This window comes from Canis aureus, chromosome 8, assembly GCF_053574225.1.
Source record: "Canis aureus isolate CA01 chromosome 8, VMU_Caureus_v.1.0, whole genome shotgun sequence".
NCBI classification, from domain to species: domain Eukaryota; kingdom Metazoa; phylum Chordata; class Mammalia; order Carnivora; family Canidae; genus Canis; species Canis aureus.
Genome location: NC_135618.1, coordinates 70,773,469 through 70,800,484, shown reverse-complemented (window position 1 = coordinate 70,800,484; position 27,016 = coordinate 70,773,469). Strand labels below are relative to the sequence as shown.

General features: G+C 45.9%; 1 protein-coding gene across 7 annotated transcripts in view; it reads left to right on the top strand.

Moving 5' to 3' along the window:
* Positions 1 to 27,016, top strand: part of POR (cytochrome p450 oxidoreductase) — a 68,785-nt gene that overhangs the window by 13,661 nt on the left and 28,108 nt on the right. For 4 of the 7 annotated variants that reach the window (XM_077908162.1, XM_077908156.1, XM_077908159.1 and 1 more), the window contains exon 2: positions 26,552 to 26,742. In XM_077908162.1, the coding sequence (XP_077764288.1) occupies positions 26,564 to 26,742 (179 nt within the window). In that variant the 5' untranslated portion in view covers positions 26,552 to 26,563. Of the gene's footprint in view, positions 1 to 2,138; positions 2,241 to 17,670; positions 17,760 to 22,844; positions 22,991 to 26,551; positions 26,743 to 27,016 lie in introns of those variants that run through there. The other 3 variants (XM_077908158.1, XM_077908155.1, XM_077908161.1) reach the window with 3 other exon arrangements.

Genomic DNA, 27,016 nt, shown 5'->3' with positions numbered 1-27,016 from the left:
TCCTCCCCCTGCTGTGGTCTTATTGCAGCCCCTTCATTTCCTGCCTGCACTGGTCCCTAATTGCCACCCCCCAGTCCGGAATTCCTTACCACTCTTCCCCACTGCTTCTCAAGATCTGTCCACGCTAGATTGATCTCCAAACCCTGCTGGTATCACCCTTCCTTTGCTCAAAGATACCTAGTGGCTGTCACTGTCCTATTGTTTGCAGTTTTTCCCTTCCTCCTCCATCTACCCTTCACCAAGGGTATGGAAGTGGCTCGTAATAGGAGGAGCTTAATCCTCCCTCTCCCTAATGGTAGTATGGTTGGAACAGAATGTGAATTCAGTGGGAACAGGGAACCTCCGCATCATTGCCACAGGAGTAAGCCAGTGTGTGGTACCATGCCAGGTATAAGGTAGGCATGTTCCAAGTTCCTCCTGCAGGTACTAGTTTATTCAATGATTCAGTAATCATGTTATAATTGAAAGAGAAGGAACTTGGGTTGTGTGCTCCCCGCCCCCCATAGTATTCTAAGTCTCTCTAGATATTTCTAGATCATTACCTGGATGCCCAAAACATGAATCCCTGTGTTTATTTTTTAAATTCTACTGAAATAAATAAGAGAGTTTTAGTGTAACTTTTGGGTGTCGGTCATATGTCAGGTCTTGTGCTGGGTATTTTACATCTCATACAATCATCATAACACTGTGAGGACGGTCGGTGAGGGGCCTACAGCTGATTGATAATGTGCCTAGGGTCCCGTCATGTGGAGGCAGCATATCTGGGGTTGGAACCAAGGTCTGCCTGCCTACCAGACCCGTGTTCTTTCATGGTTCAACTGGGTTTTAAGGTAGTTGAATTCCAAGGCCAACATTCTCCTCAGCCAAACCTCAAGCAAGGAAACAGCTTAGAAGCGGAGAGCCTAGTAATTGAGAGGACCCTGGGAGGCAGGTGATCGTATGGAAAGGCAGTCAAGAGAAGCTGTTGGATTAACCACAAAACTCAGCTCACAGCTTCCTAGAAGGCAAGCCAAAGAAGGATGGGTTTGAACAACAAGCATTATTGGGGGCAGCCCTGGTGGTGCAGCGGTTTGGCGCTGCCTGCAGCCCGGGGTGTGATCCTGAGGACCTGGGATTGAGTCCCATGTTGGGCTCCCTGCGTGGAGCCTGCTTCTCCCTCTGCCTGTGTCTCTGCCTCTCTCTGTGTGTCTCTATGAATAAATAAATAAAATCTTAAAAAAAAAAAAAACAAGCATTATTGGAAAAAGGAAGCCGGTCAGTTTAGCATGAGAAGCACTTTTCTCTGGGCCTTCATCTGGCCCGTTGAATAAGGCAGTAGGTAGCAGCTTCCACACCCAACAGGTGTTTGTAGACCACCTGTGAGTACCAGGCCCTTGTAGAGGTGCTGGGACTGCGCTTGTGTGTGAACCAACAGGACGATGGGGCTCAGGCCCCAGGCCGACAGAATGTTCCATAGAACAGAGGAGCATCGCCCCCAGGGAGCCCTTTCTGGGACCCACTTGGGTAAGGGCAGAGAGCTTGGGTCTCCATTATAATACTGCAAGGGCAGACCTTTGGGGGATGGGAGCACGAGAAGACCCAGTGTGGTGCATTCTGGCAGCAGGGGGAAGCAGGAGAATCTGGGAGAGGGAGTGGGGAGAGTCCCTCTGCCAGAGGTGGGAGGCAGGCAGGCCAAAGTGGGGATCCCAAGGTTCTTAGCACATCCCACATGCAGCGTCTTGCCATTTTGCTGTGAAAGTTAAAAGGCCTGGCTTGGCTTCTTGCCCCTTAGTTAGTGACCATAGCAGAGCCAAGAGGTGTCAGAAGGCAGCACTGATTCCATTCTAGTGCTCCCAGGGAAGGGCCAGCAGGCCGTGCCTTTGGGTGGGGAGGGAGGACTCTGGCCCACGACATGCTGTTGATTCAGCCATTCAGCAGCTGTCTACTGTGTACCATGTTACACCAGGCCTCTTGGCACTAGGTGTGCAGAGATGTGAGGCAGCTCCAGCCTGACACCAACCTCTTCCTTGCCTCCAGGTGTGTTTTAATTTGAGCAACGCCGTCACCTGATGGTACGGCTGGGATGTTAACTGCAAAATGCACCCCAGGTCATTCAGTGAAGCAACTTCTGCCGCATAACTTTGCCCTGTTCCCAAAAGGTTTTGGAGGCCAAAGAAGTGAAGGAGAGAGTGGCTCTGATGCCAGCTGGTCTGGGTTTGAATCCTGACTCTACCGCTGTCCGTTCCCTGCCTTTGGACAAGGTACTATAACCTCTGTGGTAATTACAGCTGCTGTACCCCAGAGGGTCGTTGCAAGGATGAAATAAAATGGCAGAATGTATTACAGGTGCTTAGTATGTGTTAGTTATCACAGTGTTTAGAAATAAATAGATGAGGCAAATAGTGATGGTGCTGGGGGGCCTACGGTTAAGGATAATGTGTGGCTGCTTGAGGTGCTGGGAGTTTGTCCCGATGTCCAAGGAAAGAGGGGAAGAGAAATCAGGAATGCGGAGTGACTGATGACGTGTGTGAGGTTTTCTTTGGGGGTAACGGAAATGTTCATGAATTAAATAGTAGTGGCGATTGCACAGTGGGTGAGTATATTGAGAGCCACTGAGTTGCACAGTCTATAAAGTGATGAATTTTAGTGCTCACTTTGGCAGCACTTGTACTAGAATGATGAATTTTGTGGTACGTGAATTAGATCTCCATTTTTAAAAATCCAGTTAATCGGCCACATGTCTTTGGGGTGCCTGGCTGGCTCAGTCTTTTGAACATCCAACTCTTGGTTTTAGCTCAAGTCGTGATCTCAAGGTCCTGGGATCAAACCCTGCATTAGGCTCCACACGATGTGGGGAGTCTGCTCGAGATTCTCTCCCTCTGCTCTCCCCTCCCCCACTTATACCCTCTGCTCTCTGGCTCTCTGGCTCTCAAATAGATAAATAAATCTTTCAAAAAAAAAAATAGGCCATGAGTCTTTGAGCAGCTGGACTCCCACTGGTTCTACCACTGGCTGCCTGTCCCCTCAAGCGGGTTGTGCATACCTGTGTCAGACAGGTTCACAGTTCACTGTGTGTTTCTGAGCTTCCCCACATTCCTTAGCCTTCTTGAGAGGGGGTAATATGTGTCACTTCCTGCCTTAAGCATTTAAGAGCTGGGGCTGATCCCCCTCGTTGTCTTCTCCACATCACAGCAACCTAGAATTTCTACATTGAGGTCGTAGAGTCCCAAGGAAAAAGCTGCTTGCACCACTGAGTCCCCATATGGGAGCCAAGAGCTGAGTATCACCTGGCCTTCACCAGAAATTGTGTAACTTTAGGCAGTAAGCTCCTCGGGTTGTGTGTGGGTATCAGAGGAAGACACCTTTTCCCAGTGCAGCGGCCTGGAAAATTGTGCTCCTTGCCCCTCCTCCAGGTGTGCTGGGTGATATGGTGTGGTCTTTCCTAGCAGGAAGTCACAGCAGGTGCAGTGGAAGCAGCAGCTTTCACGACCCATTTTGGGACAGCTTGCTGTGGCCAAGTATGCAGCAGCTGTCCTGGCAACATCTTTCAGAGGGAGGATTAAACTGTCAGCCTTGGGAGCATCTTGCATGACCTAGAATCCCAGGTGACAGCACAGTTGTAACGTCAGGCCAGCACCAGAGGATTTTGTTTTTCTCCTCTAAGAGAATGTGGTTGGGGCAATAAGAAACTATTATTACTTAATGGTTTAGTACTGGTGGACAGTCTTGTCAATGGTCTGATCATTATGGGTGCTTTTATAGACACCACAGGATGGTCCTCTGTCACCATGAGGTTTTACTCACTTGCTCATGTTGTTGTGAGTTTTTAATAACCCTGCTCCCCAAATCTTGTGATTTAAAAGAATGGCCTCAGTCCATAGACACAGATCATGGAAATTACCTCAGTTTACATTTGATCTTAGGGCAGTCTGGCCAGACATCAGTCCACATCTCCATCACAGTCTGCCATCAGAACCCTGGCTTCCTGTCACCTTGTAGGGAGAATGTTAGGTTGTGAAGCTGCTTGGTGAACAAAAAGAAGGCCCAACTGCCTGAGACCTGCTCTGTATGTGGAGCTATTGCCCAGAGCAGCCTTCTATGGCTACTTGGTCCTCACTGCCCTAGCAAACTCAGATTTTGCTGAATGGCACAGCCTACTGCTGGCCGAACCTAGGGTGACCCAGCATGGGAACTAACTGGGACCATGGTGAGCCAGGAGTTGGGCCACCCTCAGGATTGTGACCTGAGATGAAAGCAGAAACTTAAGCAGCTGAGCCACCCAGATGACCCTAAGCCATCACTCTTGACCCTCAGTTGTTCATCTGGTGAGAGAAGTAGATATGGAAGGAACGAACTTAGCAACAAGGCAGGTGCTCCTTCCTGCTGTCACCGAGCACTCATAGGAAGGAGCCGGGGCAGATTTTATGAAGGAAGTGGCACGTGAGTTCATCCTTGAAGACACAGCTTTGGTGGCTACAGACAGAAAAGGGAAGAACATTCTTAGGAGGAAGAACAACGAAGCAAAAAAGCAGCAGCATGTAAGATGTGTCTAGGGAAGCTGACGGGAAGGCCTCATGGTAAGGATGGCGCTGGCTTATTGTTTCAAACTTTTTATTTTTAGCCAATTTTTGACTTACAGAGAAGTTGCCAAAATGGTACAAAACGAGTTTCCTTTGATTTTTCACCTGGCTTCCCTTCGTATAAAATTATAATTCAATATAATACCAAGAATAGGAAATTAATATTGGTATGGTATTATTAACTGTAAACCAAGGGCAGGCAAACTTTTTTTTTTTTTTTTAAAGATTTTTGAAAATCTATTTGACAGAGAGAGAGTGAGCAAGACAGAGAGAAAAGGAGCAGGGGGAGGGGCAGTAGCAGGTGCTCCACTGAGCAGGGAGCCTGGATGCGGGGAGGCTTGATCCCGGAACTCTGGGATCATAACCTGAGCCAAAGGCAGATGCTCAACTGATTCAGCCACCCAGGTGCCCCCAGGCAAACTTTTTTTTATAAAGAACCAGAAAGTAAATCTTGGGTTGTAAGATCTGTCTCAACTCCCTGACTGGTGTTTTCGGAAGAAAGCAGTCATAGGTCATCTGTAAATGAATGAGCATGCTGTCGTCTAATAAAACTTTATTTTCAAAAATAGCGGCCTGGGTCAATGCTTGACCATAATTTGCCAACCCCTGAACTAAACAACATCCCTTATTAGAAATTTACTAGTTGTTTTTCTCTAATATCTTACTTCTGTCCTAGGGTCCTGTCCAAGATCCTGCCTTAGACTTAATTGTCCTGCTCCTTAGTCTCTTCCCATCTGTAACAGTCCCTTCGCCTGTCCCAACCTCGTTATCTTATAGAATGTACCCCAGTTGGGGTTTGACTGATGTTTTCTTGTGTCTGGAGGGAGGTTATACATCTGTGACAACAAAACCACCAAAATGGTGCTGTGGCCTTCTGAGTACACTGACTCAAGGGGTTCATTACTAGTGACATCACCTTGATCTCTTGGTTGGGTTGGTGTCTGCAGGGTTTCTCCTGTGAAAAATTACTGTTTTACCCCCTTTGTAGTTAATGAGTATATTGGGAGAGAGAACTTTGAGACTGCAAATCCTGTTTCATCTGGGACTTTTGTCTGCTAATTTTAGCACATCCACTGGTAAGTCTCACCTGCAGTAATTCTTACTGCACAACTGTCTAATGGTAATTCCCTATTTCCCTCTCTCCTCCTACATTTATTCGATGGAATTCTGGGAGAAAGAGCTGTGCCTGTTCTCCTATTTATTTGGTTATTTATATCAGTATAGAGTTGCAGATATTTATTCTACTGTTCAAAAGCCAGTACTCCACTCGTGGTGAACAGTCCAAAGTGGAAAAATTAAGAAAACAAACCCATTTATAATAGCATCAAAAAGAACAAAATACTTGGGAATAAATTTAAACTAGGAAGCGGAAGACTTTTCCACTAGAAACTACAAAACGCTGCTGGAAGAAAATAGAAAAGATTTAAATAAATGGAAAGATATTTGTGTTCATGGACTGGAAGTCTTAATATCTTTAAAATGGCATCACCACCACCACCTCTCCCCTGAAGCAGAATACAGATTCAGGGGATCCCTGGGTGGCTCAGCGGTTTGGCGCCTGCCTTTGGCCCAGGGCGCCATCCTGGAGTCCCGGGATCGAGTCCCACGTCGGGCTCCTGGCACGGAGCCTGCCTCTCTCTCTCTATGTCTATCATCAATAAATAAATAAATCTTTAAAAAAAAAAAAAGAATACAGATTCAGTACGATCTCTGTCAAACTCCCAGTGACTTTTTGTGCAGAAATGGAGAAGCTGGTCCTAAAATTCCTGTGGAATTGCGAGGAACTTCAAAGAGCCAAGCAGTCTTGAGAATGAAGAACAAAATGGAAAGATTCATACTTCCTAATTTCAAAACCTACCAGGAAGCTACGGTAATTAAGGCACTGTGGTACTATTAGAAGACTAGATCTGGAGGCCAATGGAATAGAATTGAAATCCAAAATTTAATTCATACATATATAGCTAAGTGATTTTTGACAAGAGTACCAAGGCCATTCAATAAAGGAAAGTAGTATTTTCACCAAACGGTGCTGAGACAACTGGATATCCACATGCAACAAGAGTGAAGCTAGACTCCTTACCTTACTTTACATCCTATACAAAAATCAAGGTGGATCAAAGACCTAAACAAATGGCAGAGATAAAACTATAATACTGTTAGGAGAAAACAGAGGTGAATCTTAATGACCTTGGACTTGGAAATAGTTTCTCAGATAGGACATAAGTAACAAAAAGAAAAAACAGATGAGTTGGACTGTTTTTGAACTGAATGTTTGTGTGCCCCTAATACTCCTATGTTGAAATCTTAACTCCTAATGTGATGGTATTAAGTGGGGCTTTGGGGAGGTAATCAGGTTATGAGGGTGGAACTCTCTTGAATGGGATTAGTAGCACAGTTGATTAAGCAGTCAACTGTTGGTTTCTGCTGAGATCATGATCTCAGGGTCCTGGGATTGAGCCCATATGGGGCTCCCTACTCAGTGGGAGTACGCTCAGTGTGCTTGAGGATTCTTTCTTTCCCTCCCGCCTCCCCCTGCTTATGTGCACACACTCTCTAAAAATAAATAGATAAATCTTTTTTTTTTTTTTTTTTAATGACAAGAGGGCTTACTTCGTCTTTCTGCTTTCTGTCATTATGAATATGAGAAAGAAGCTATCTATAAGCCAGGCAGCAGACTTTCACCAGACACTGGATCTACTGATGCCTTCACCTGGACTCCTCAGCCTCTAAAACTGTGAGAAATAAATGCTTTTTGTTTAAGCTACCCAGTCAAGGATATTTGTTATAGCAGCCTGAGCTGAGACATGAACTTCATAAAAATTAAAAACTTTGATGCAAGGACCCTATCAAGAAAGTGAAAAGGCAACTTACATAATAGGAAGAAGTAGTTGCAAATTAAATATCTGATAAACGTCACGTATCTAGCATATGTAAAGAACACTCATAATTCAACAACAGCAAAACAACCCAACTGAAAAATGAACAAAGGACCTGAATAGATATTTTTCCAAAGAAGATACGCAAATAGCCACAAGCACATGAAAATATTCTTAACATCATTAGTCATTAGGGAAAGGCAAATCTAAAGCACAATGAGATACTACTTCACACCCACTAGTGTGTGTATTTAAAACAAAAACTAAACCAGAAAATAACTGATGCTGGTGGGAACATGGAGAAATTGGAACCCTTGAATATTGCTGATGGGAATGTAAAGTGGTGTATTCGCTGGGGAAAACAGTGTGGCAGTTCCTCTGTGCGTTAAGCATAGCATGTCCACGTGACCCAGCAGTTCCACTTCCAGTTATATGCCGAGAGAATTGAGAACAGGCCCTCAAACCAATGCTTGTTTGTGAATGTAGCAGCACTATTTGTTATAGCCAAAAAGTGAAAACAACCCAAATTCCATCACCTAATGAATGGATAAGTGTGATAGATCCTTACCTTGGAATAGTATTTAGCCATAAACAAGAATGAATGGCTGACACCTACAACATGGTGAACCTTGAACACATGAAAGAAGCCAGTCACAAAGGACCTGCTGATAATATGATTCTATTCATGTGAAATGTTTGTAGTAAGCAAATTCACAGACAGTAGATTAGAGGTTGCCAGGGGGCTGGGCAATGGGGATTGATTGCTTCCTGGGTACTGTGTTTCCTTTGGGGTGATAACAGTCTTCTATAACTAGATGGTGGTGATGGTCATACAACATTTTGAATGTACTTAATTCCACTGTACTGTGTACACTTGAAGATGGCAAATTTTATACTGTGTGTATTTTGCCACAATAGAAAATAAAGAACCTTAGAGATGAATTACACCCCACCCCTCCCCACCCCCACCAATCCAAGAACATTGTTTATTTGGGTGCTTAAATTGTTCTAGCTTCAGCCATCAGGACTTTGGGATGTCTACTGGTTGTTTCCTTGAGCTTTTCCTTAATTTACAATGCTGTGCAATGTTCCAGACTCATCTTTTGTTTTCCATGCACTGGCCCTAGAACCAGCTAGTTCTTTCAGAAGCCCTGCTTCCTTTTATTGGAAAATGGTCTTTAGAAAGACCATTGGGTGCTCGGTGGCAGTGCTGATTTTCACTGTGATCTGCCCAGAAAAGAGGAATGGAAGGGACGGTAACTCACCATCCTTTGCATGTCTGCCATGTGCCCTGTGCAGTTTCCCTCATGTTATTCTCTGTAGCCTTGTTGGAGGCCTCCATGGTGGTAGTATTCCACTTGAAATAGGAAAGTGGCCAAGGGAAGTTGAGATTTGCCCAAAGTCCTAGAACTATAAGTGGCAGAGCAATTTTGAACTGGCTTTTTTTTTTTTTTTTTTTTTTTTAAATCCTAAAGCTGTGAGCCCACTTTCCCTTTAGGCCCTTCTGGATGCTCCCCCCCCCCCCCCACCTCTCTATCACTTGCCATATTTTGTGCCTTCCTTTGTCAAGAAGCCCCCCTACCCAGCCACTTTGGCTTACACCAGCCTCACCCAGCCATGAATTGTACCATTCATTCTGGCAAGGAAGTAACAGAACATTCCCTGACTTAGTTTGTCTTTGTTCATTCAGCTGGCATGGTGCTGGGCACAGAGCATACTTGATGGATGTGGAAGAGCCACTCTTTAGTATGAGTGGAGTGTTTCACCTCAAGGCAGTTTTACCTTTGTTGTCTTCAGTGTCCTCAACCAGCAGTGTTTCTGTGGTACTTTGCAGAACGTTTCCACAAGCGTCATTTATGCAAAAGCCAACAAGGATGTCTTGGCCTTATTCCCCTCGGAGAGGGGAAATTATTTACTCAGATGGTAGGAAAGCCAACACCCAAATTTGATTCTTTGAACTCCCGCCAAGTCCCACACCCTTTTCATTATGTCCCTCTGCCCGTTTTGCTACTCATACTGTTTCATAATCTAGTGGACTAGAGAGAAATCAGAGAAGAGGCTGGAGCTGTTTTGCTCCCCCTCAATGTTACGATCCCTTCTCTGTGAAACCACCTCTGGCTAGAAAAGTTGTGATTTTAGTAGAAGCTCAAATACTACTTTTGGAAAGGAACCATGGTTTCCTTTGCTCTGACTGAACTATAGGAATCCTGGAGTTAGTAGATGATGATGAGGCAGAAAGAGTTATTCTCTTTCTTTAAGGGATCCTGGAATGAGGAGCTTTTGAAATGTGGACTTAATACTACACTGCGGAGGAATACGTAAAAGGTAGGTAGGGTTTTGTTTTGTCTTCCTCCTAAAGTAAGTGCAGGCTATTCTCCACACCAGAAAACAACTGAAGTGGGATAAAGGTGCCATCGTTTTCCATTCTGGCTGGTGGAAGTTTGCAAAGACTGAGCTAACCTTGCCTACTGATGATAAAAGAACTGGGCTGGAGGGGCACTGGACTTGGCAGGAGTGCAGAGTCCTAGCCTGTGAGGCCAGAAGAGCTGTTGCAGAACCTTCTAGAGACCCTCCGGGCTCTCCTGTGCCTGCCCTTAACCAGGCATTGTCTTCTGCCCCCCATCTAGTAGCCTCTGGGGCCTTTGTCCTCTCTCTGTCCTCTGCCTCTTTAGTTAGAAAGACTTGTACTGTATCAGCTATCAAGTGACTAGGCCTACGCATAAATTCAGGCTTTCCTGTTGGACATCAAGGTGAGCTGGTCAAGATGATTGAAAGACGTTGCACGGGAACTCACCCTGCTCCTGTTGGCCCCATGGGCAACGGTTGAGGGCAGGGAGCTGGTCCCTCCAGTTCCAGCCCAGCTGGAGGCAAATCTCTGGGCAAGCCCTCTGATAGGTAAAAGGCAGAATTGGACACATTCTGGGAGTTCTCGACCTCAGAACCCAAACCTTAATCTCCCCTCAGTAAAAGTTGGGTTTCTCCAGAGCTTTTGGGTTTCTCAAGATCATATTCTCTGAACTGTTAAGGAAATCGAAGAGCTTCTGGAAGTCACCTCGACTGGCTTCCGGAGAGGCAGAGTTGAAGTATTCTCCCATCAATCTAAATTCTCATAGTTAGAGCACATCCTAGTACACTAGGCACAAAACAGAACAGTAATTCTCATCTTTGTTATGTAGGATTCACCCAGCACACATCTTTGTCTTCCATACTTCTGCCAACAGCCCCTGTGAGGCAGGTAGTAATTAATATCTCCATTTTATAAAGGAAGAAACTGGAGCTCAGAGTCTTGGCGCTTAGTGTGTGTGTGATGTCATGACGTAAGGAGTTTATTTTTATTTATTTTTTAAAGATTTTATTTATTCATGGAAGACACAGAGAGAGAGGCAGAGACACAGGCAGAGGGAGAAGTGGGCTCCCTGCAAGGAGCCTGACATGGGGCAGGCTTCCTGCAAGAAGCCCGACATGGGACTCGATCCCAGGCCCCCAGGATCACATCCTGGGCCGAAGGTGGGGCCAAACCGCTGAGCCACCCAGGCTGCCCGACGTAAGGAGTTTAAACATACCTATTTCCAGATACAAGTGGTGTAAATGATTATTGAAATATGCTTCCCCAGGACTCCAGTCTTTCCTCCCCATGTCACCCATTGCTCTGCCCTGACAGTCTCCCAACGGGAAGGGATCAGGGGTTGAGGAGCAGCAGGTGATGAATGGAGTGCTCGGCAGTGGAACTAGTATGTTCCCAAGCTGTGGTCCTTGGGTTGGTGTGTGATTGGGACCCTGGGCCAGCACCGCCCCACGCACACCTTTCCCACTTTCTACCACTGGGGGGTCTAATTTCCTGGGAAAGGTTTCTTCCATCGTTGAGAAGGCCTGTCTGGTCTGCACATCCATCTTTCCAGTGTCTTCTCTCTGTTCTCCCTCTGGCCACAGGTATCATGGCCTCCCCGGAATGCTTACTGATTCTGGTACTGAAGGTTGTTTTTTTGTTTTTATTTTTTAAGATTTTATTTGAGTGCGAGACAGAGCACGTGCGTGTGCAAGAGTGGGGAGAGTAGCAAAGGGAAAGGGAGAAGCAGGCTCCCCTCTGAGCAGGGAGCCTGATGCGGGGCTCGATCCCAGGACCTCGAGATCATGACCTGAGCCAAAGGCAGACACTTAACTGACTGAGCCACCCAGGCGCCCCTGAAGCTTGGTTTTCTACTTGTTTTCCTCCCAGGCTTTTGTGAGCACAGAGCTTTGTAAGTTACTCCCTTTTCTTCAGGTCAGCAAGGGGTCTCAAAGAGGGAGAGCTGCAGAAAAATGATGAAAATAAATTGCTTTTTGGAAAATAATTTAACAGCCTTCAAAATATTTACTCCTTTTGATCCAGAAATCCTTCTAAGATATTTTTGGAAACTCCATTCTAAGGAAGTAATCTGAGGTACACAGAGATTTATCTTGAAAGGCTGTCAAGCATCATGATTATCATGGCATTGTTTATAATAGGGACAATATTCAGCAAGTGCCTCTTTTGTTCATAGGCTAGGATAACATTTGAGAATTTATAATGTTTGCAATTTCATACATTAAAAAAGCAACAAAATTATATTTAGATAAGACCTATATATAAATAAATAAATAAATAAATAAATAAATAAATAAATAAATAAATAAATCTGGTAGAAGAGACCCCTGAATGCCTCAGTGGTTGAGCATCTGTCTCCAGCTCAGGGTGTGATCCCAAGATCTGGGATCGAGTCCCACATCAGGCTCCTTGCAGGGAGCCTGCTTTTCCCTCTGCCTATGTCTCTGCATCTCTCTGTGTGTCTCTCATGAATTAATGAATAAAGTATATATTTTTTAAAAATCTGGTAGAACAGGGGCACCTCACTGGCTCATTTGGTGGAGCATGCAACTCTTGATCTCAGGGTTGTGAGTTTGAGCCCCACTTGAGGTGTAGAGATTACTTAAAATCTGTAAAAAACAAAACAAAAAACAACAAAAAACTGGTAGAAGGAAAAAGCAACTAGTACATAGTTGGGTTGCATTCTTTTACTTCATGTTTTTAAATTTAGCATTTTTTTTCAGTGATCATGTATTTTGTTTTAAAGATTTTATTTATTTGAGAGAGGGGGAGGGAGTGAGTGCATGCACAAACAGGGGGAGAGGCAGAGGGAGAGGGACAAGCAGACTCACCGCTGAGCAGGGAGCCTGATGCTCAGGGTACATACGGGGCTTGATCCCAGGATCATGAGGTCATGACCTGAGCCAAAGTCGGACACTTAATCAACTGAGCTGCCCAGGCACCCCAGATCGTGTATATTTTTAACTTGTTTTATTTTGAAATAGTTTCAGATTTACAGAAAAATTGGCAAAAACCATGAATTCTTAAATACTCTTTAGTCAGTTTCCCCAAATATTAACACTTTACCATGTTTATCTCTCTCTCCCTATATATATATATAACTATCTATCTATCTATTTATCTATCTATCTATCTATCTATCTATATATATATAACTTAAAAAAATTTTTTTCCCCTGTGATACCTGGGTGGCTCAGTGGTTGGGTGTCTGCCTTTGGTTGAGGTCATGATCCCGGGGTCTTGAGATTGAGTCCTGGATCAGACTCCCTGCAGGAAGCCTGCTTCTGCTGCTGCCTATGTCTTACCTCTTCTCTGTGTCTCTCATGAATAAATAAAATCTTTAAAAAATACTCTTTTTCCCCTGATCTACTTGAGAATAAGTTACAGGTAGGGTGCTCATTTACCCCTAAGTACTTCAGTGTTTTCTAAAATTCAAGGATCTTTTCTTTTCTTTTCTTTTCTTTTCTTTTCTTTTCTTTTCTTTTCTTTTCTTTTTTGGATGTTTTCTTAAGTACAGTAATTCCTATCAGGAAATTCACACTGATCCACTGTTTTTCTGAATGTGAAATTATTCATATTTTTCCATTCGTGTCTTTTTTTTTTTTTTCATTCGTGTCTTTTATAAAAAATCTTTTCTTCCTTTTTCTTTTCTCTGGCCCAAGGTTGCATTTAACTGTAACTGTAACCACTCTTCTATGCCCCAAAGGAGATCATTATTTTTGTATAATATTTGCCCTTGACATTTTCCAAAAAGCCAGGCCATCACTTTGTAGTATGTCCCCCAGCATGGATTTGTCCTGCTGATAAGACAATGATAAGATTCAGACTATATTTTTGGCAGAATAGCACGGAAATGGTGCTGTGTCCTTTGGAGCACCATAGCAGGTGGTGGGCAATGTCACTTTGTCCCAGTATTGGAGCCGTTACCTTTGATCACTTGGTTATGGTGGTGTCAGCCCAGATTGACCTCCGTAGAGGGAGGCAGTTTTTCTCTATGTAGTTAGTGAACTTCTCATCAAACTTTGACCCACAAGATTTAGCACTCATGATCCTTGCCTGAAATGTTATTAATATAGAGGTTGCCAATTGGTGGTTTTCTAAGTCTTTCATTTTATTAGTTGGTATTCTACTATAATGAAGAACCTTTTTTTTTTTTTTTTATTCATCTGGGTATCCATTTATATATTTATATCAGTATTGATTTGTGTGCTGTTTGTTCTCATGGTTATAATCTGTCACCCTGGTATTTATCTCGGTGCTGAGACTGTCCCAGATTTGGCCGGTGGAAACCTCTTCTAGGACCCTGTTTCCTTTTGACACATCATCCCCTGTCATTCTTTGGGTACTACTTTATTCATTGGCACAGCAAGGTGATCCAGGCTCAGTCACTGGTTCTCCTGTACCAGTTCTGGGGTCCGCCATTCCTCCAAGGAGCCCTGGTTCCTTTTAATGGAGAACAACGTTTAGTTAGAATCCAGGGTCTGGGAGATAGATAGGAGATACAATCCACACATGCACACATCCACCTGCATTCACACCTCCCATTCTCTTGCACACCGCCACTTTGCTTCTCTTTATCCACATTTGCAGCTCCCTTCTTCATCAGTAAGAAACCCAGCTGCTGTGTATTTATTTTTAGTTTCCGAAGTAACACGTGAATACCATGAATACCAGCCGTCTCATTAGGAAAGGACAGACGAAGCAAAGGCACGTTAGACACCCACCAACCCCCTCTAATTGCAGACACTCCCTAGAGGAAGTCACTATGGGTCACTTTCCTGGAGAAATATATACTTTTTCTTTTATCTCATTAATGGTCTCATCATGAGGATATAACTCTTTTTTTAATTCAGTATGTTTTGGCAGTCTTTCAGTGAGAGTACTATAGTTCCACCTACTTATTTTTTCTTAAAGATTTATTCATTCATTTGAGAGAGAGAGAATGAGTGTTGGGGGAGGGGCAGAAGGAGAGAGAGAGAATCTCAAGCAGTCTCCCCACCGAACCTGGAGCCCGACGTGGGCTCTATCCCAGGATACCCAGGATCATGATCTGAGCTGAAATCAAGAGTCGGCTGCTTAACTGACTGAGCCACCCAGGCTTCTCCACCTACTTATTTTTTAACTGCTGCATAGCATTCCGTTGTTTGGAATTAAAAACCTAAGCATCCAGGTTGGGGCCGTTCCCAACAGTGCTGCCTCAAATGTGCCCCTGGTCCCAGTGAGAGGTACAGCCCAAGAAGAGAATCACTGGACCCCGAGAGCTGGGCATTCGTTTTCCATGAGAAAACAGCTTTCAGATATTCTTCTGATTGAGTAAATAGCACACAACTGTTATTTTAAAAACCAAGCAAATAGTATGTTAGGAAGTGAGGGAAAAAATTAAAATCTCATCCCTGAGATACTGTTTCTGTGACAATCCTCTCACACACCATTTTATGCATACATGTACATATTTTTCCATCACTGGGGTCAGAGTACATGTGCTTTTGTATTGTGGACACACACTTATGTTGCAGCATAACTTACATACAGTAAAGGGCACAGACCCTCAGTGCACAATTTGGGAAATTTTTGCATGAATAGCCTCTCTGCAGCTACCACCCCAGAGCAGGATTCTACACATTGTCTGCCATGCCAGTAGCTTTCCTTGTGTCTCCCACTCATGACCCTTGCCCCAAAGCTGTATTGGCCAACAGCCTTTTTTGTACTGTCTTTGTCGGGTTTTGATATCAGGGTAATACAGGTCTCATAAAACAAGTAGGGCAGCCTTCTATTTTCTGAAAGAATTTGTAGAGAACTGGTGTAACGTCTTCCTCAAATATTTGGTAGACTTTATTGGTAAAGCCGTCTGCTTCTGGAGTTCCCTCTTATTGAAGGTTTTAACTGCTAATCTGAATCCTCTTAGTGAGTTGTTTCTCTAGGTTGAGCCCTGGTGGTGTATGTCTACTGAAAAATGTAGATACATTATCGAAATTATCAAATGTTGATGTCAAGTTGGTCAAAATTTCCCTTGTCATATTTTTAATCTGTGCAGAATCTAACGCTTTCCACACTCTGCTTCCCTGTATTGGCAATTTATGCCATCTTGTCTTTTCTTCACTCATTAGTCTGGCTAGAGGTTGATGGTATGTGAGAGCAACGTTTTGTATCAAGAGTTATAAAAATTCAAATCTTCTTAAGAATTGAAGGATTTTTTTCAAAAGAGGAAAGGTTTCTGTTTCAAGATGCTTTTCTTTTTTTTTAATATTTTTTAAATTTTTTATTTATTTATGATAGGCACACAGTGAGAGAGAGAGAGAGGCAGAGACACAGGCAGAGGAAGAAGCAGGCTCCATGCACCGGGAGCCCGACGTGGGACTCGATCCCGGGTCTCCAGGATCGCGCCCTGGGCCAAAGGCAGGCGCCAAACCTCTGCGCCACCCAGGGATCCCTCAAGATGCTTTTCTTACTATTTAGAGCAGACATCAGAGTGGACCTCAGAAAAACAGACACACATTTTTAATTCAGGCTCCACTACTTGCTGGCTGTGTGGCCTCCTACCAACCACTTAAACCCATCGGAGCTCTGACCTCAGTGGCTAGAAAGAGGTAACAGTAACTTCTGGGCCATCTGAGCCATGAAAGGGTTCCCCTGAAGCACTAGGCCCAGTACCTGCTTACGGTGGGCCCCCAGGCTGTGAGTCGCCAGCAACGTGGGAAATTGGCAACAGCCCAGGGAGCCCTGGTGTCTTCCTCCATGTCCCTGGGACAGGCTGTTTCTTCCTCTCTGTCCCCACAGCACTCCGTAAACACTGGTTTTTACAGCAATCCTCACATTTAACTACAGTGTTATCTGTGTTTCCTTGACCAGAGCGTGAACTGCTGCACAGTGGGAAGTGTTTTCCTCGTTTTTTTCTCGCATGACCATATGTATTTAAGTAATCAAGCCTATTTTAATGAATGAAGAACAGGGAATTAAGTAAGTAATGGTACAGCAAATCAGTGGACTGTTGGGCAGCCAAGGAAAATATCATTATCAAGGACCCTCCAGCAACTGGAAAAATGTTTCACAAAATAGAATACGGCTGACCCTTGAACAACATGGGTTTAAACTGCATAGGTCCACATATATATGGATTGTTTTCAATAAATACACAGTACTTTAAATATATATCCTCTTATGATTTTCTTTCTTTCTTTCTTTTTTTTTTTTTTTTTTTGAGAGAGGGAAAGAGAGCAGAGGTGGGAGGGGCAGAGGGAGAGAGAATCTTAAGCAGGTTCTGCACTCAGCTCAGAGCCTGATACAGGGGTGGATCTCACCACCCTGAGATCATGATATGAGCTGAAATCAAGAATTGGATGCTTAATGACTGAGCCACCTGGGCACCCCTTCCTTATGATTTTCTTAATGATTTTTTCTTTTCTCCGGCTTATGTTACTGTAAGAATTCAGCATAGAATTCTTACCTACATAGTGTGTTGATTATTTCTCTTATTGGTAGGGCTTCCAGTCAACAGTAGGCTTGTAGTAGAAACGTTTTGGGGGGGATCAAAAATTACACATGGATTTTTGACTGTGTGGGGCATTGGTGCCCCTACCCCTCGTGATGTTCAAGGATCAATGGTACATTTTATCTACTTTTTGTATGAATGTGTATATGTATGCATATGTGTGATATATTTACATGTGGAAGAAATGGAAGAAATGAAGGAAAGATCTAGAGAGAGAACAGCTGTGTGGCTGGTCAGCTTCTGGCCTTTTATCCTTTGGCAAATAGCATTTGAGCAGGAGGAGGCTAGGACAGGAGGTGGTGAGACCCCTGTGGCTGGAGGCTGTCAGGCAGAGGCTGGAATTTCTGGGCACAAATGGTTCCTCGGCGTGGAGTCTGGAATTCCCTTTTCTTTCCGCCACAGTTTACAGATTCCTAGGCTTCCTGTTTGCAGACAGAGGAGCAGCAAAAGGACCATCAGGGAGGAGGAGCCTCTTGTGTCTGCAAACCGAGGTGGGTAGGAAAAGTGCCACGCAGACGTGGTGCTGGTGTGCCTGGGGAACCAGGATCCTCATTTACCCTGATTTTTTTTTTTTTTTTTTTTTTTTTACCCTGATTTTTAATTGATTATTTTTGTTATCTCCTTGTTAAAGCTGCAAGCCCTACTCTATGTGTGTGTAGAGTGTGCACACTCTTCTTGGGGCCCGTGTTTTTTAATCCAGAGTTAGCACGTCCCCCTTTGTGCCTTTTTCAGAGCTCTGTTCTGAGCCTCCCTGTTTCTCTTCCTCTTTCCTGAGTCCTTAGGCTGAACCATGGGATCCCCTATCATTGTGTCTTGTCTGCTTTTGCTGACTGTGAACTAGAACCCTGTGTGTTTATGTGTTTCAAAGGGTTCAGTGAAAGAGACCCAGAAAACCAGTATTTATTAATTCAGGTCAGAGACTTGGAGCTTGCACCCACCCCCCCAGCATGGTCACCAACCTCAGCGAGTCCGGTTTAATGAATATACACTTGGTTGGTCTGTGTCATTGGCTCCTGGGGTGGCAGGCACTCTGTCATTAAGTTACCTGGCTTCCTGTTGATACATCTCCTGTGATCAGAGCCCTGCATTACAGCTCATTCTATCTTCAGACACCTTTAATAGAAAGTTCTTGTACAGTATGTAAATCTCTGTCCTCCATTACCCAGGCTTACTTGTGCCCTTAGGGCCCTCTTCTTCCTCTATTTTCTCACTACCCAAAGAAGGGATGGGCCTGCTGCCTCTGAATCTTGTCTTTAGGGTAAATATCTCCAGTTCCTGTACTATTTCTCATGTGGCTTGTTTTGGGGACCACTCCATCTTGGGGACTCTTTCTGATTGTGTTCCAGTTTGTCTTTGGTGCTAAGCATGGAGCCCTAACTCTCTTCATGAGCCCTTAGTGTTTGGGGAGGCCATCCTGGTGTTGGTCCACCAATTCCCATTTCTGTAAAACATGGAGGCAGTGTCATTGTCCCTGCTGAGGCTTGCTGCATGGACACGTTGTGTGAACTGAAACGTGCCCTGCATAGGGAGGGTTCTGATTGCTCTTTGGGGGTTCACATCAGCTTGTCATTCCTTATTCCTGCTGATGCTCGAGAGGCAGAGTAAACTTCAGAATTGTTCTCCCCAGAACTTGAATAAACTAAGGCAAGTCCTCCAGTTTCATGTGTTTCTCTTTTCCTCTGTATTCAAAATTAATTGAGGCAGTTAATCAGGAGAATGAACTGGTATGAACTTATATTAGAGAAGCTTGATGCTTTCTCCGGTGTCTCACTTACTCTGACATTACTGCCACACAGAGCACTTCTGACCCCAGATGTGGTGGTGGTGGGGGGGTGGGTTCCCCACAATAAATGATTCTGTGACACCAACTGGGTATCTTACAGCTTAACTCAGTTATGACACTGTCTACCTGGAGCTGGTGTCAGAGTAAGGGCTCAGTGCCATGGGACTGCCAAAGACCATGCTGTCACCTGTGCTTCTGACCAATCAGCAATAAATGAGGGTTCCCTGTAACACTCTCCTCGGGTTCAGCTCACACAACTCAGGGAAACCCTAACATTTACCAGTTTATTAAAGGACACGATAAAGGATACAGGTGAACAACCAGATAGAGAAATATGTAAGATGAGGACTGGGAAGGGGCCTGGATGCTCTTTGAACTTTGTACTGTTAGGATCTTTGTGGAGGCTTCCTCAGTAGCCATGATCAGTCATTAACTCCACTTCTAGCCCCTCTGCCCTCTCTGGAGAAAGGGATGGGCAGGGCTGAAAGTTCCAAGCTGCTAACTGTGGTTTGGTCTGTTTGGTCACCATATCCCATCTAAGAGCCTACCAAGAACCACATTAGAACAAAAGGTGCTCCTAATGCTCTTACCACTTAGGAAATTACAAGGCTTTTAGGAGCTCTATCCTAGCAACCAGGGGGAGAGACTAATACATATATTTTTTTCTATTACCTCACAGAACTCCTGTGAAGTATGTTGTGCCCATATATCATCCTGTGCTAACTTTTAATGGTGTTACTAAGTAGGCCCACAAAAAGCCCTGAAGTATTTACCAAGGGTGTAGGGGAGCTGTGGGTTCACTCCACTTGGAGTTTAGGCCAGGTGGCCACAGCCCCAGAGGGGGTGGTAGAAACCAGCCCACGTAGCTCTCTGTGCCAGCTGCAGTTCCAGTGGTCTATTCCCATGAGGCTTGGTCAGCTCAATTTGTGCTGAGTGATGCTGGCTCTCCTGCCTGCTTCTTGCCAAGTCATACTTTCACACATCAGTTTTCCTGGCTTCCTTCCTCTTTTACATCATTGCATCAGACACAATGCCAGTCATGTGTCTCCATACCACACCACACCCACAGGCCCTGTTACATAGGCAGAAAGGTCATCAGCTGGGGGCACTTATTGTCCACTGTGGAACATTGGCCAGGGTGTGTCCTGAGGTAGGATGACTTGGTCAAAGCCTCATGATTGTGTTGACATGGTGGGAAGAAGCACTGTTGTCCAGGTTCCCACTTGTGACATAGTGGTAATCATATCACATCCCTGCCTGGTTGTCTCTGGCTGCCCAGGGCCCAAAGACCCCAGACATGTAGAGGGCTCCTGGGCCCTTTGCACACTGGTCTCAGTGTATTTCAAAAGGCTTATCTCTTACTGAACACCTTTGCACCACACACACAAATGCATCCATCATACCACAGTTGAGTCACACCAGATTCTATTGCCTCTGCTGGTCCATATTCCAGGCCTTTAAATGTGCTTCCTTTATCTAACTTCTAGCTTCCTTATCTGGCTGGTGGACCCAGGTAATTTTTCATGACTCAGCTCAGGTGTTAGTCCCTGGATGCCCCTTCTTTGTGTAGAACCATCTTGTCTTCCCTTTCCTCAGAACTCAATTTTTCCCTGAGGTGTTATACCTACTGGGACACGCTTGCGAATGACAGCAGTGAGTTGGCACCCTCCATCCCCCACCTTCATGGTGACTGATAAAAAGAGAGGATGTTAATAAGATTCAGAGTATAACATTATTCCCAGATTGTCTAGGATACAATCCCAAATCACCATACTAAAAACTAGGAAAATGTCAACTTGAACGAGAAAAAATAAATCAACATCAACATTAAGGTGATGTTGATGTTGGAATCATACAAGATGAAGAGCCAAACAGACATCTTAGAACTGAAAAATACGATAGTGAAAATTGAAAGCTGTGGATGGCTCCATAGTAGCATGGTGAAGACAGAGTGAGGATAGAATAGCAGAATTACACACAATTAATGGCAAGCAACAGAGAGAAACTAGACAGACTGAAAAAAGTGATCTGAGCCTCAGGGATTTGGGGGACCAATCACAAAACACATCTACGTCATTGCAGTTCCAGGAGAGGAGAAAGAGGGTGGGCCAAAAAGGTATTCAGAGAAACAGTGGCTGGAAGGCCTCCAGCCTACAGATTCAGGAAGCCGAATGAACCGGAAAAATGGTAAATCCAAAGATATCCACCCAGATGTGTCTTGGTTTGGAGGATAAACTTTGTGGGCACACTAGCTAGAGAAGAATCTGTTCCACAGCTTTCTTGGGGAGGCCCTTCCCCTGAGCATTCCTGTCTCTGGAGGATAAGCTATCAGGCTCAAGCAGGCTCAGCTGCCTTGAGAGTTTCTCCTCATCTTGAAACCACTAATCCTTGGCAGAGGTTTGTGAACGTGAGTAGATGCCGTTCCCACTGTGGCTGGGGTGGATGCTAAGCAGTTGTCACTGGCGACTGTTTGCCACTGGGTGACTTGCATGCCAAAGGGACCAACGACATCACTTGCTCAGGCCGCTCACCCCAGTGTCGAGGCCAAGTTGCTTGATCAGTCTTGTTTACTGATCAGAAATTGCATACAATAAATGCAGAGCCGCAGTTACTTCCTAGAGGATGATTTTACCCTGCAGTGTTGTAAACAGTCAGAGAAAGAGCCCTTCTGCCTTGTTTGGATTTTCAGAAGTGCTGGGATGGGTTGCCTTTGGCCCGCAGCATCAACTGTTGAAATTCAGGAGGAATGGTTTCTCTCTTATATGTCTAGCTGTTTATGTATGTCCTTTCCCATATGTATATTGTCTTTTATAATAAAAATGAAAACTATGTACAGACCTAATTTATAATAAAAGGTCAGATATGATATGGTCTGTTCAGGGTAGCAGGACCTAATTGGCTGGTCTTTTGATCTGCCCTTTTTTCTGTAACTAATTTTCCAGATGAGAACATGAAAGCCTGTAAGGGGTTTGCTCGGAGTCCCAGCCAGCTGGTGGCAGGGCCTGCTCTAGTCAAGAAATGGCTCTGTTTAAACATGTACATTTCATTTTTGGTTTTGTTTTAGTTTCTCTTGCTGACAAATGTTGCATTTGGCCCCAAAAGCTCTGCATTGTTCAGTGTTCCTCCTTTTCCCTAAATGTGGAAAGAAGAAACAATCTACAGATTAAAGACCCTTCCAGGGCAGAAAGAGGACACAGGGCTCTCCAAGTCTCCTTGGAGTGTCTTCAATAGACTCTGTCACCCTGCCACATTTGACTCGGAGGACACTTGTCAGGCAGGATGTCCAAAATGTTCTCATCAGAATATTTCCATAGCAGAGGAGAGTGATTTTATACCAGACCGGGCAGAGGTTCCTAATTTACCAATGCAGTAGAAGTCCCATCTGTCAAACTCCACATGAAGCATACCAGCTTGTATTGCTTCATGATTTTTAACAAGATCTTGCTGCCTTTCTTTGGATGATTTGTATCTTTGCCAAGCTGGGATTTCAGTGGTGGTTTGGACCTAACTACTTCATAAATAGAGCTGTTAGATATTCTTTTTTGGGCCTGGGGATACCATGGAAATTTTACCAAGATACCAGGGGCTCTGTGAACCAAGGAAGTTTGGCAGTGTCTGTCCTAGTGGATTACCACATGGGCACACTACCAGCCCCAGATTTCTCTTCAATCTGCTCGTTTTGTGTTACCAGTGCATGCAAATTCTACATTCCGTGGGTCATAATATATTCATTGGCTCCCCAGCCATTCTGTGGATAGTTATCAAGCATTAGATTGTGTGTCAAGCTCCATGCCAGGAAAGTATGACCCATGGGAGTGACGATCAAGTTGAGGTCGTCAGACCCCCAGGTCTGAAGCCAGAAGCGACTAAAGGAAAAGCAGCTCGTGCACATGTAAAGGCACTGGAGCAGGGATGCAGAGGCTCAAGTAGAGGAGATGGGTGGGTGTCTGTGTGAGCTTCAATGTGAAAACAGTGGCTCTGTATGGAAATCGTGGTTTAACAGCCTGTTTAAGGCTTTAGCCCCAGGTACACTGGTCCTGTCCTAGTATGTGAAGCATGGGGGTAAGGATTTTCCTTAACTTCCTTGCCAGTCCTCCCTTTCCACCATGTGCCAGACACAGAGGTACCTACAATACTATTGTTTGTTCAGGAGCCCACAGCAGAGCAGGGGAGAGACCCGTGTCTGATGAGTCATCCTGCTTAGATGGGTACTGAGCACAGGCCTCCCCTGGGAAGCTGGGGCCCCTTTCTAGTTTTTACTCGGGTGAGCTGCACACCTCCTGGGAGCCTTCAGTTCCCCACAGTAGAAGGAGGCCTCAGATAAAATGATCGCCAGGTCCTTCTACTGCTCCTCTGCAGCTCTTGTCTGAAGTTTTATGCCTTGCGGTCAGTGCTGCTGGGGACATTCTCAGTGCTTTGGGGACCCCTGAGTACTGACGTTGTCCCGCGTTCTGGTGGGGCCATAAGGCCAGAGCCCCACCCTGGCATGCTGCAGGGAGTCGGCATCCCAGCAGACAGCACCTAGTCGTTTCCATGAGGTGCGAGAGTGCATGGGGTCCTTACTCTGAGCTTGAGGAGAGTGGCCTGGATGCTGAAGGATGCAGTAAATGCGAGTATTAGAGCCAGAGTGAAGGAGAGTGAACAAAGCCTCAGCAAACTGCAGTAGTGGTGCTTTGCAGGCTGTAAAGCCACTCAGTAATCTGTGTGACAGGTGTTGCCAACCCACCCACTCCAGAGTCACGTGTTCATCTTTTGTTTTTTAAAGATTTTATTTATTCCTGAGAGACAGAAGCAGAGACACAGAGGGAGAAGTAGGCTCCACGCAGGGAGCCCAATGTGGAACTCGATCCCGGGACTATAGGATCACGCCCTGAGCCAAAGGCAGACACGCAACCACTGAGCCACCTGGGCGCCTCGTCCCATGTTCATTTATTCAAGTTGATATTAGGCGCCCATCATCTGGCAGGCTATGAACAATGTGAAGTCTCTGTGCTTGTGGGCTGACCGTGCAGTCAGGGAGATGGCCAATGGGAAGAACGGGTAACATAATGCCAGGTAGTGATCCGTGCTGTGAGTGGGCTCAAGGAGGGAGAATAACCAGAAACTATACTGAGGAAGAGCCTCTCTGAGATGGTGACATCCCAGCAGAGACCTGAATGAAGAGGGAGAGAGAACCCTACAGATAACTAGAGGAACAGAGTCCAGGCCATAGCATCAACATTTGCAAAGGCCCTGTGGCAGGAGCAGACCTGGAGGCCTGAGGGGTAGCAGGGAGGCCAGTGTGATTGGTGAGGCGTGAGGAAGGGTGAGGGGCCAGACCCTATGGAGCCTGTAGACCAGCTAAGGCCTTTAGATTTTGTGCTAAGTAGGACATGGAACCATCTGAGGCTTTGCTTAGGGACATGATCTGGCATACTTTTAAAAAGGCTCCCTCTGGCTACTGTGTGGAGCAGGCCCCTGAGGAGTCTGTGGTAGTGGCCTGGGCGGCTAGAACCAAATGTAGCATGGGTGGGACTGTGGATCCCCTGCCCTCCAGCACACCATCCCTGCAGGAACTGCCTGTGGGACCAGCTTTCTCAGGTGGTGCAGGCAGCTCACATATGTGTCAGGAAATAGTCACTGGTCATTTTGCTTCATGGCTACAAGTCTCCCCTCAGTAAAGGGGCTGGGTGACCTGACCCAGAGGGAGAAGTGTGGTGGGACACGAAAGTGACATTGGCTGCCTGCTGCTACGTGAGGGATGCTGGCGGGGCCTTTCCTGTGTTGCCTGGACTCAGAAGGTCTACGTGGCATGACTCTGTGGGATGGGTCCTCTCCCTCCATGGTTCTGTGAGAGCTAAACACACAGAAGGCTTGTGGGCGTGCCAGACAACACTGGCAGGGCTGAATAGGAAGACGGGCTGAACGAACATTGAATAAATATTCAGCGTGCATGAGTTCATCCTTAAATATAAACAGTGCTCTGTGTGGGTGCTAGAGTTAAATTTGTCCTGTAGCATCAGAGAGCAAAGAGGATGCGTTGAGATTATCGCAGGAACTCGGCTGTTCGAAAAGCACCTCGGATGAATGAGAAGGCAGAGGGCCATGTTCGAGGGTCCGCTCGGAGTGGGCCCATGCCCCGCAGGCCCAGGGAGGGCAGAGCTGGTGCCCGGGCCCTCAGATGCGAGTACAGCTGGAGGGGGTGTGGGAGGCCCTGGTGTTTCCCAGCAGCAGGGACAGTGGATGGAAGTCAGATGTGAGGCAATCTCCCATGCCTGAGCTTCTGAGATGTGAGGAAGGCTTCCCCACTGAGGCTGGGAGCCATGGTTGTGGTGCAAGCAGCCCTCTTGGTAACAGCGGTGATTGCAAAATGGAGCAATGCGGTTGCAGAGCTGAGCTGGCCTCATTAAAGGCAGAAGTGTGCTGCCGGGGCTTTAGGTGCTCCACACTGACCTTCATGGACTCAGATCTGCTTCCCTGCCAGGTTTCAGGGGCAGCAGCACCCGCTGGGCATCTTTCGAGGGAGTGAACGAGGTTGGCGTCCCCAGGACCACTCTCAGGGTCAGTGATTCACCAGGACTCACAGAACTCAGAAAAGCTCTTTTACCCCCATTACAGTTTATTATGACAGAAGGATGTAGCGTGAAACCAACAAAGGGAAAGGCTCCACAGGGCTGAGACTGGGAAAAACCAGGCACATGCTTCCAGTTGTCCTTGCCCACTGGAGTTCTAGGGGTTCAATGCTCCCAGCAACTGTGCATGGCCACATGTATGGAGGATTAGCAACCAGGGGAGCTCCCTGGTGCCTTGGTGTGCAGGGTTTGTATCTGGAGTCAGCCTTGGAGGCGTGGAGCATTGCATTTCTAACCTTATCTACTAGGTCTCCAGCACCCCAGAGGTCAAGCCCAAACGATGTGATTCAGAGCCCTAGGCGGTCATTCTGAATGACATAGTTAGCAGGAGCTATTTTCGTGGCCCAAGGTCCCAGGGGTACAGAGACACTCATCAGGTGGCACATCACAAGGCTCAGGAGTGATTTCCCAAGAGTCATCCAGGGGCCAGTCCTAAAGGTCTTTGGAATGTGCAGGGTGTGGGGCAGCCCAGGGGGAAGGATTTGTCTCCAAGCGACCCCCACTGTGATGGGGAACCAACCCTTCTAAGCCCTTGTGGGGCTGGAGGGTGCTCAGTGGTCCAGGGAGTCTGTAGCTTCCATTCTCTGTGTATGCAGGGGACCCAGTACCAGCTCCAGCTGTAGGATACCTGTGGACATCATGGTGCCATTTGCTACTTTGATTTCGGTCCAAGGCTGTAGCCATGTCATGGAGGGGCCAGCCGTGTGTGGGTCCAGCAGCTTCTGTCCACAGTGCTTTGCCCGTTGCTGCTACTCCTTGGGGCATAGAAACCCTGGCTGAAGCTTTTGGGATTCAGGGTGTCCCCTTGCAGGCTTCAGGCTACTCCCCCACAGGCCTCAGGCTGACCCTACTTCTCCCAGCTGATACCTGATCTTTCTCTCCCCTGCAGTTTCCTGTCAACATGGAGGACTCCAGTATGGATGCCAGTGCCACCGTGTCTGAAACTGTGGTTGAAGAAGTGTCTCTTTTCAGCATGACAGACATGATTCTGTTTTCACTCATTGTGGGCCTCCTGACCTACTGGTTCCTCTTCAGAAAGAAAAAAGACGAAATCCCAGAGTTCACCACAATTCAGCCAATGTAAGTGATCCAGCTCAGCATCCCTCTCTCAGCCTCCTGGGGCCCGTCCATCAATCCTGGCAGCGCCCTGTCCTTGGGCCTGGGTCACGAGGGAGCCAGGCGAGAGATACGGGCTTACTTGCAGCATTCTGGGTTGAATCGTGAATGGTGCCTCCTTGGTGCCCTATGCTTCAGATCTCCCTTGATCCCTTGTGTTTGCACATCGTGTGGGGACTTACAGGGTTCTTTCAGGCCTGTTTCTTGTTCATGTTTCTCGATGGAACCTCACAAGGCC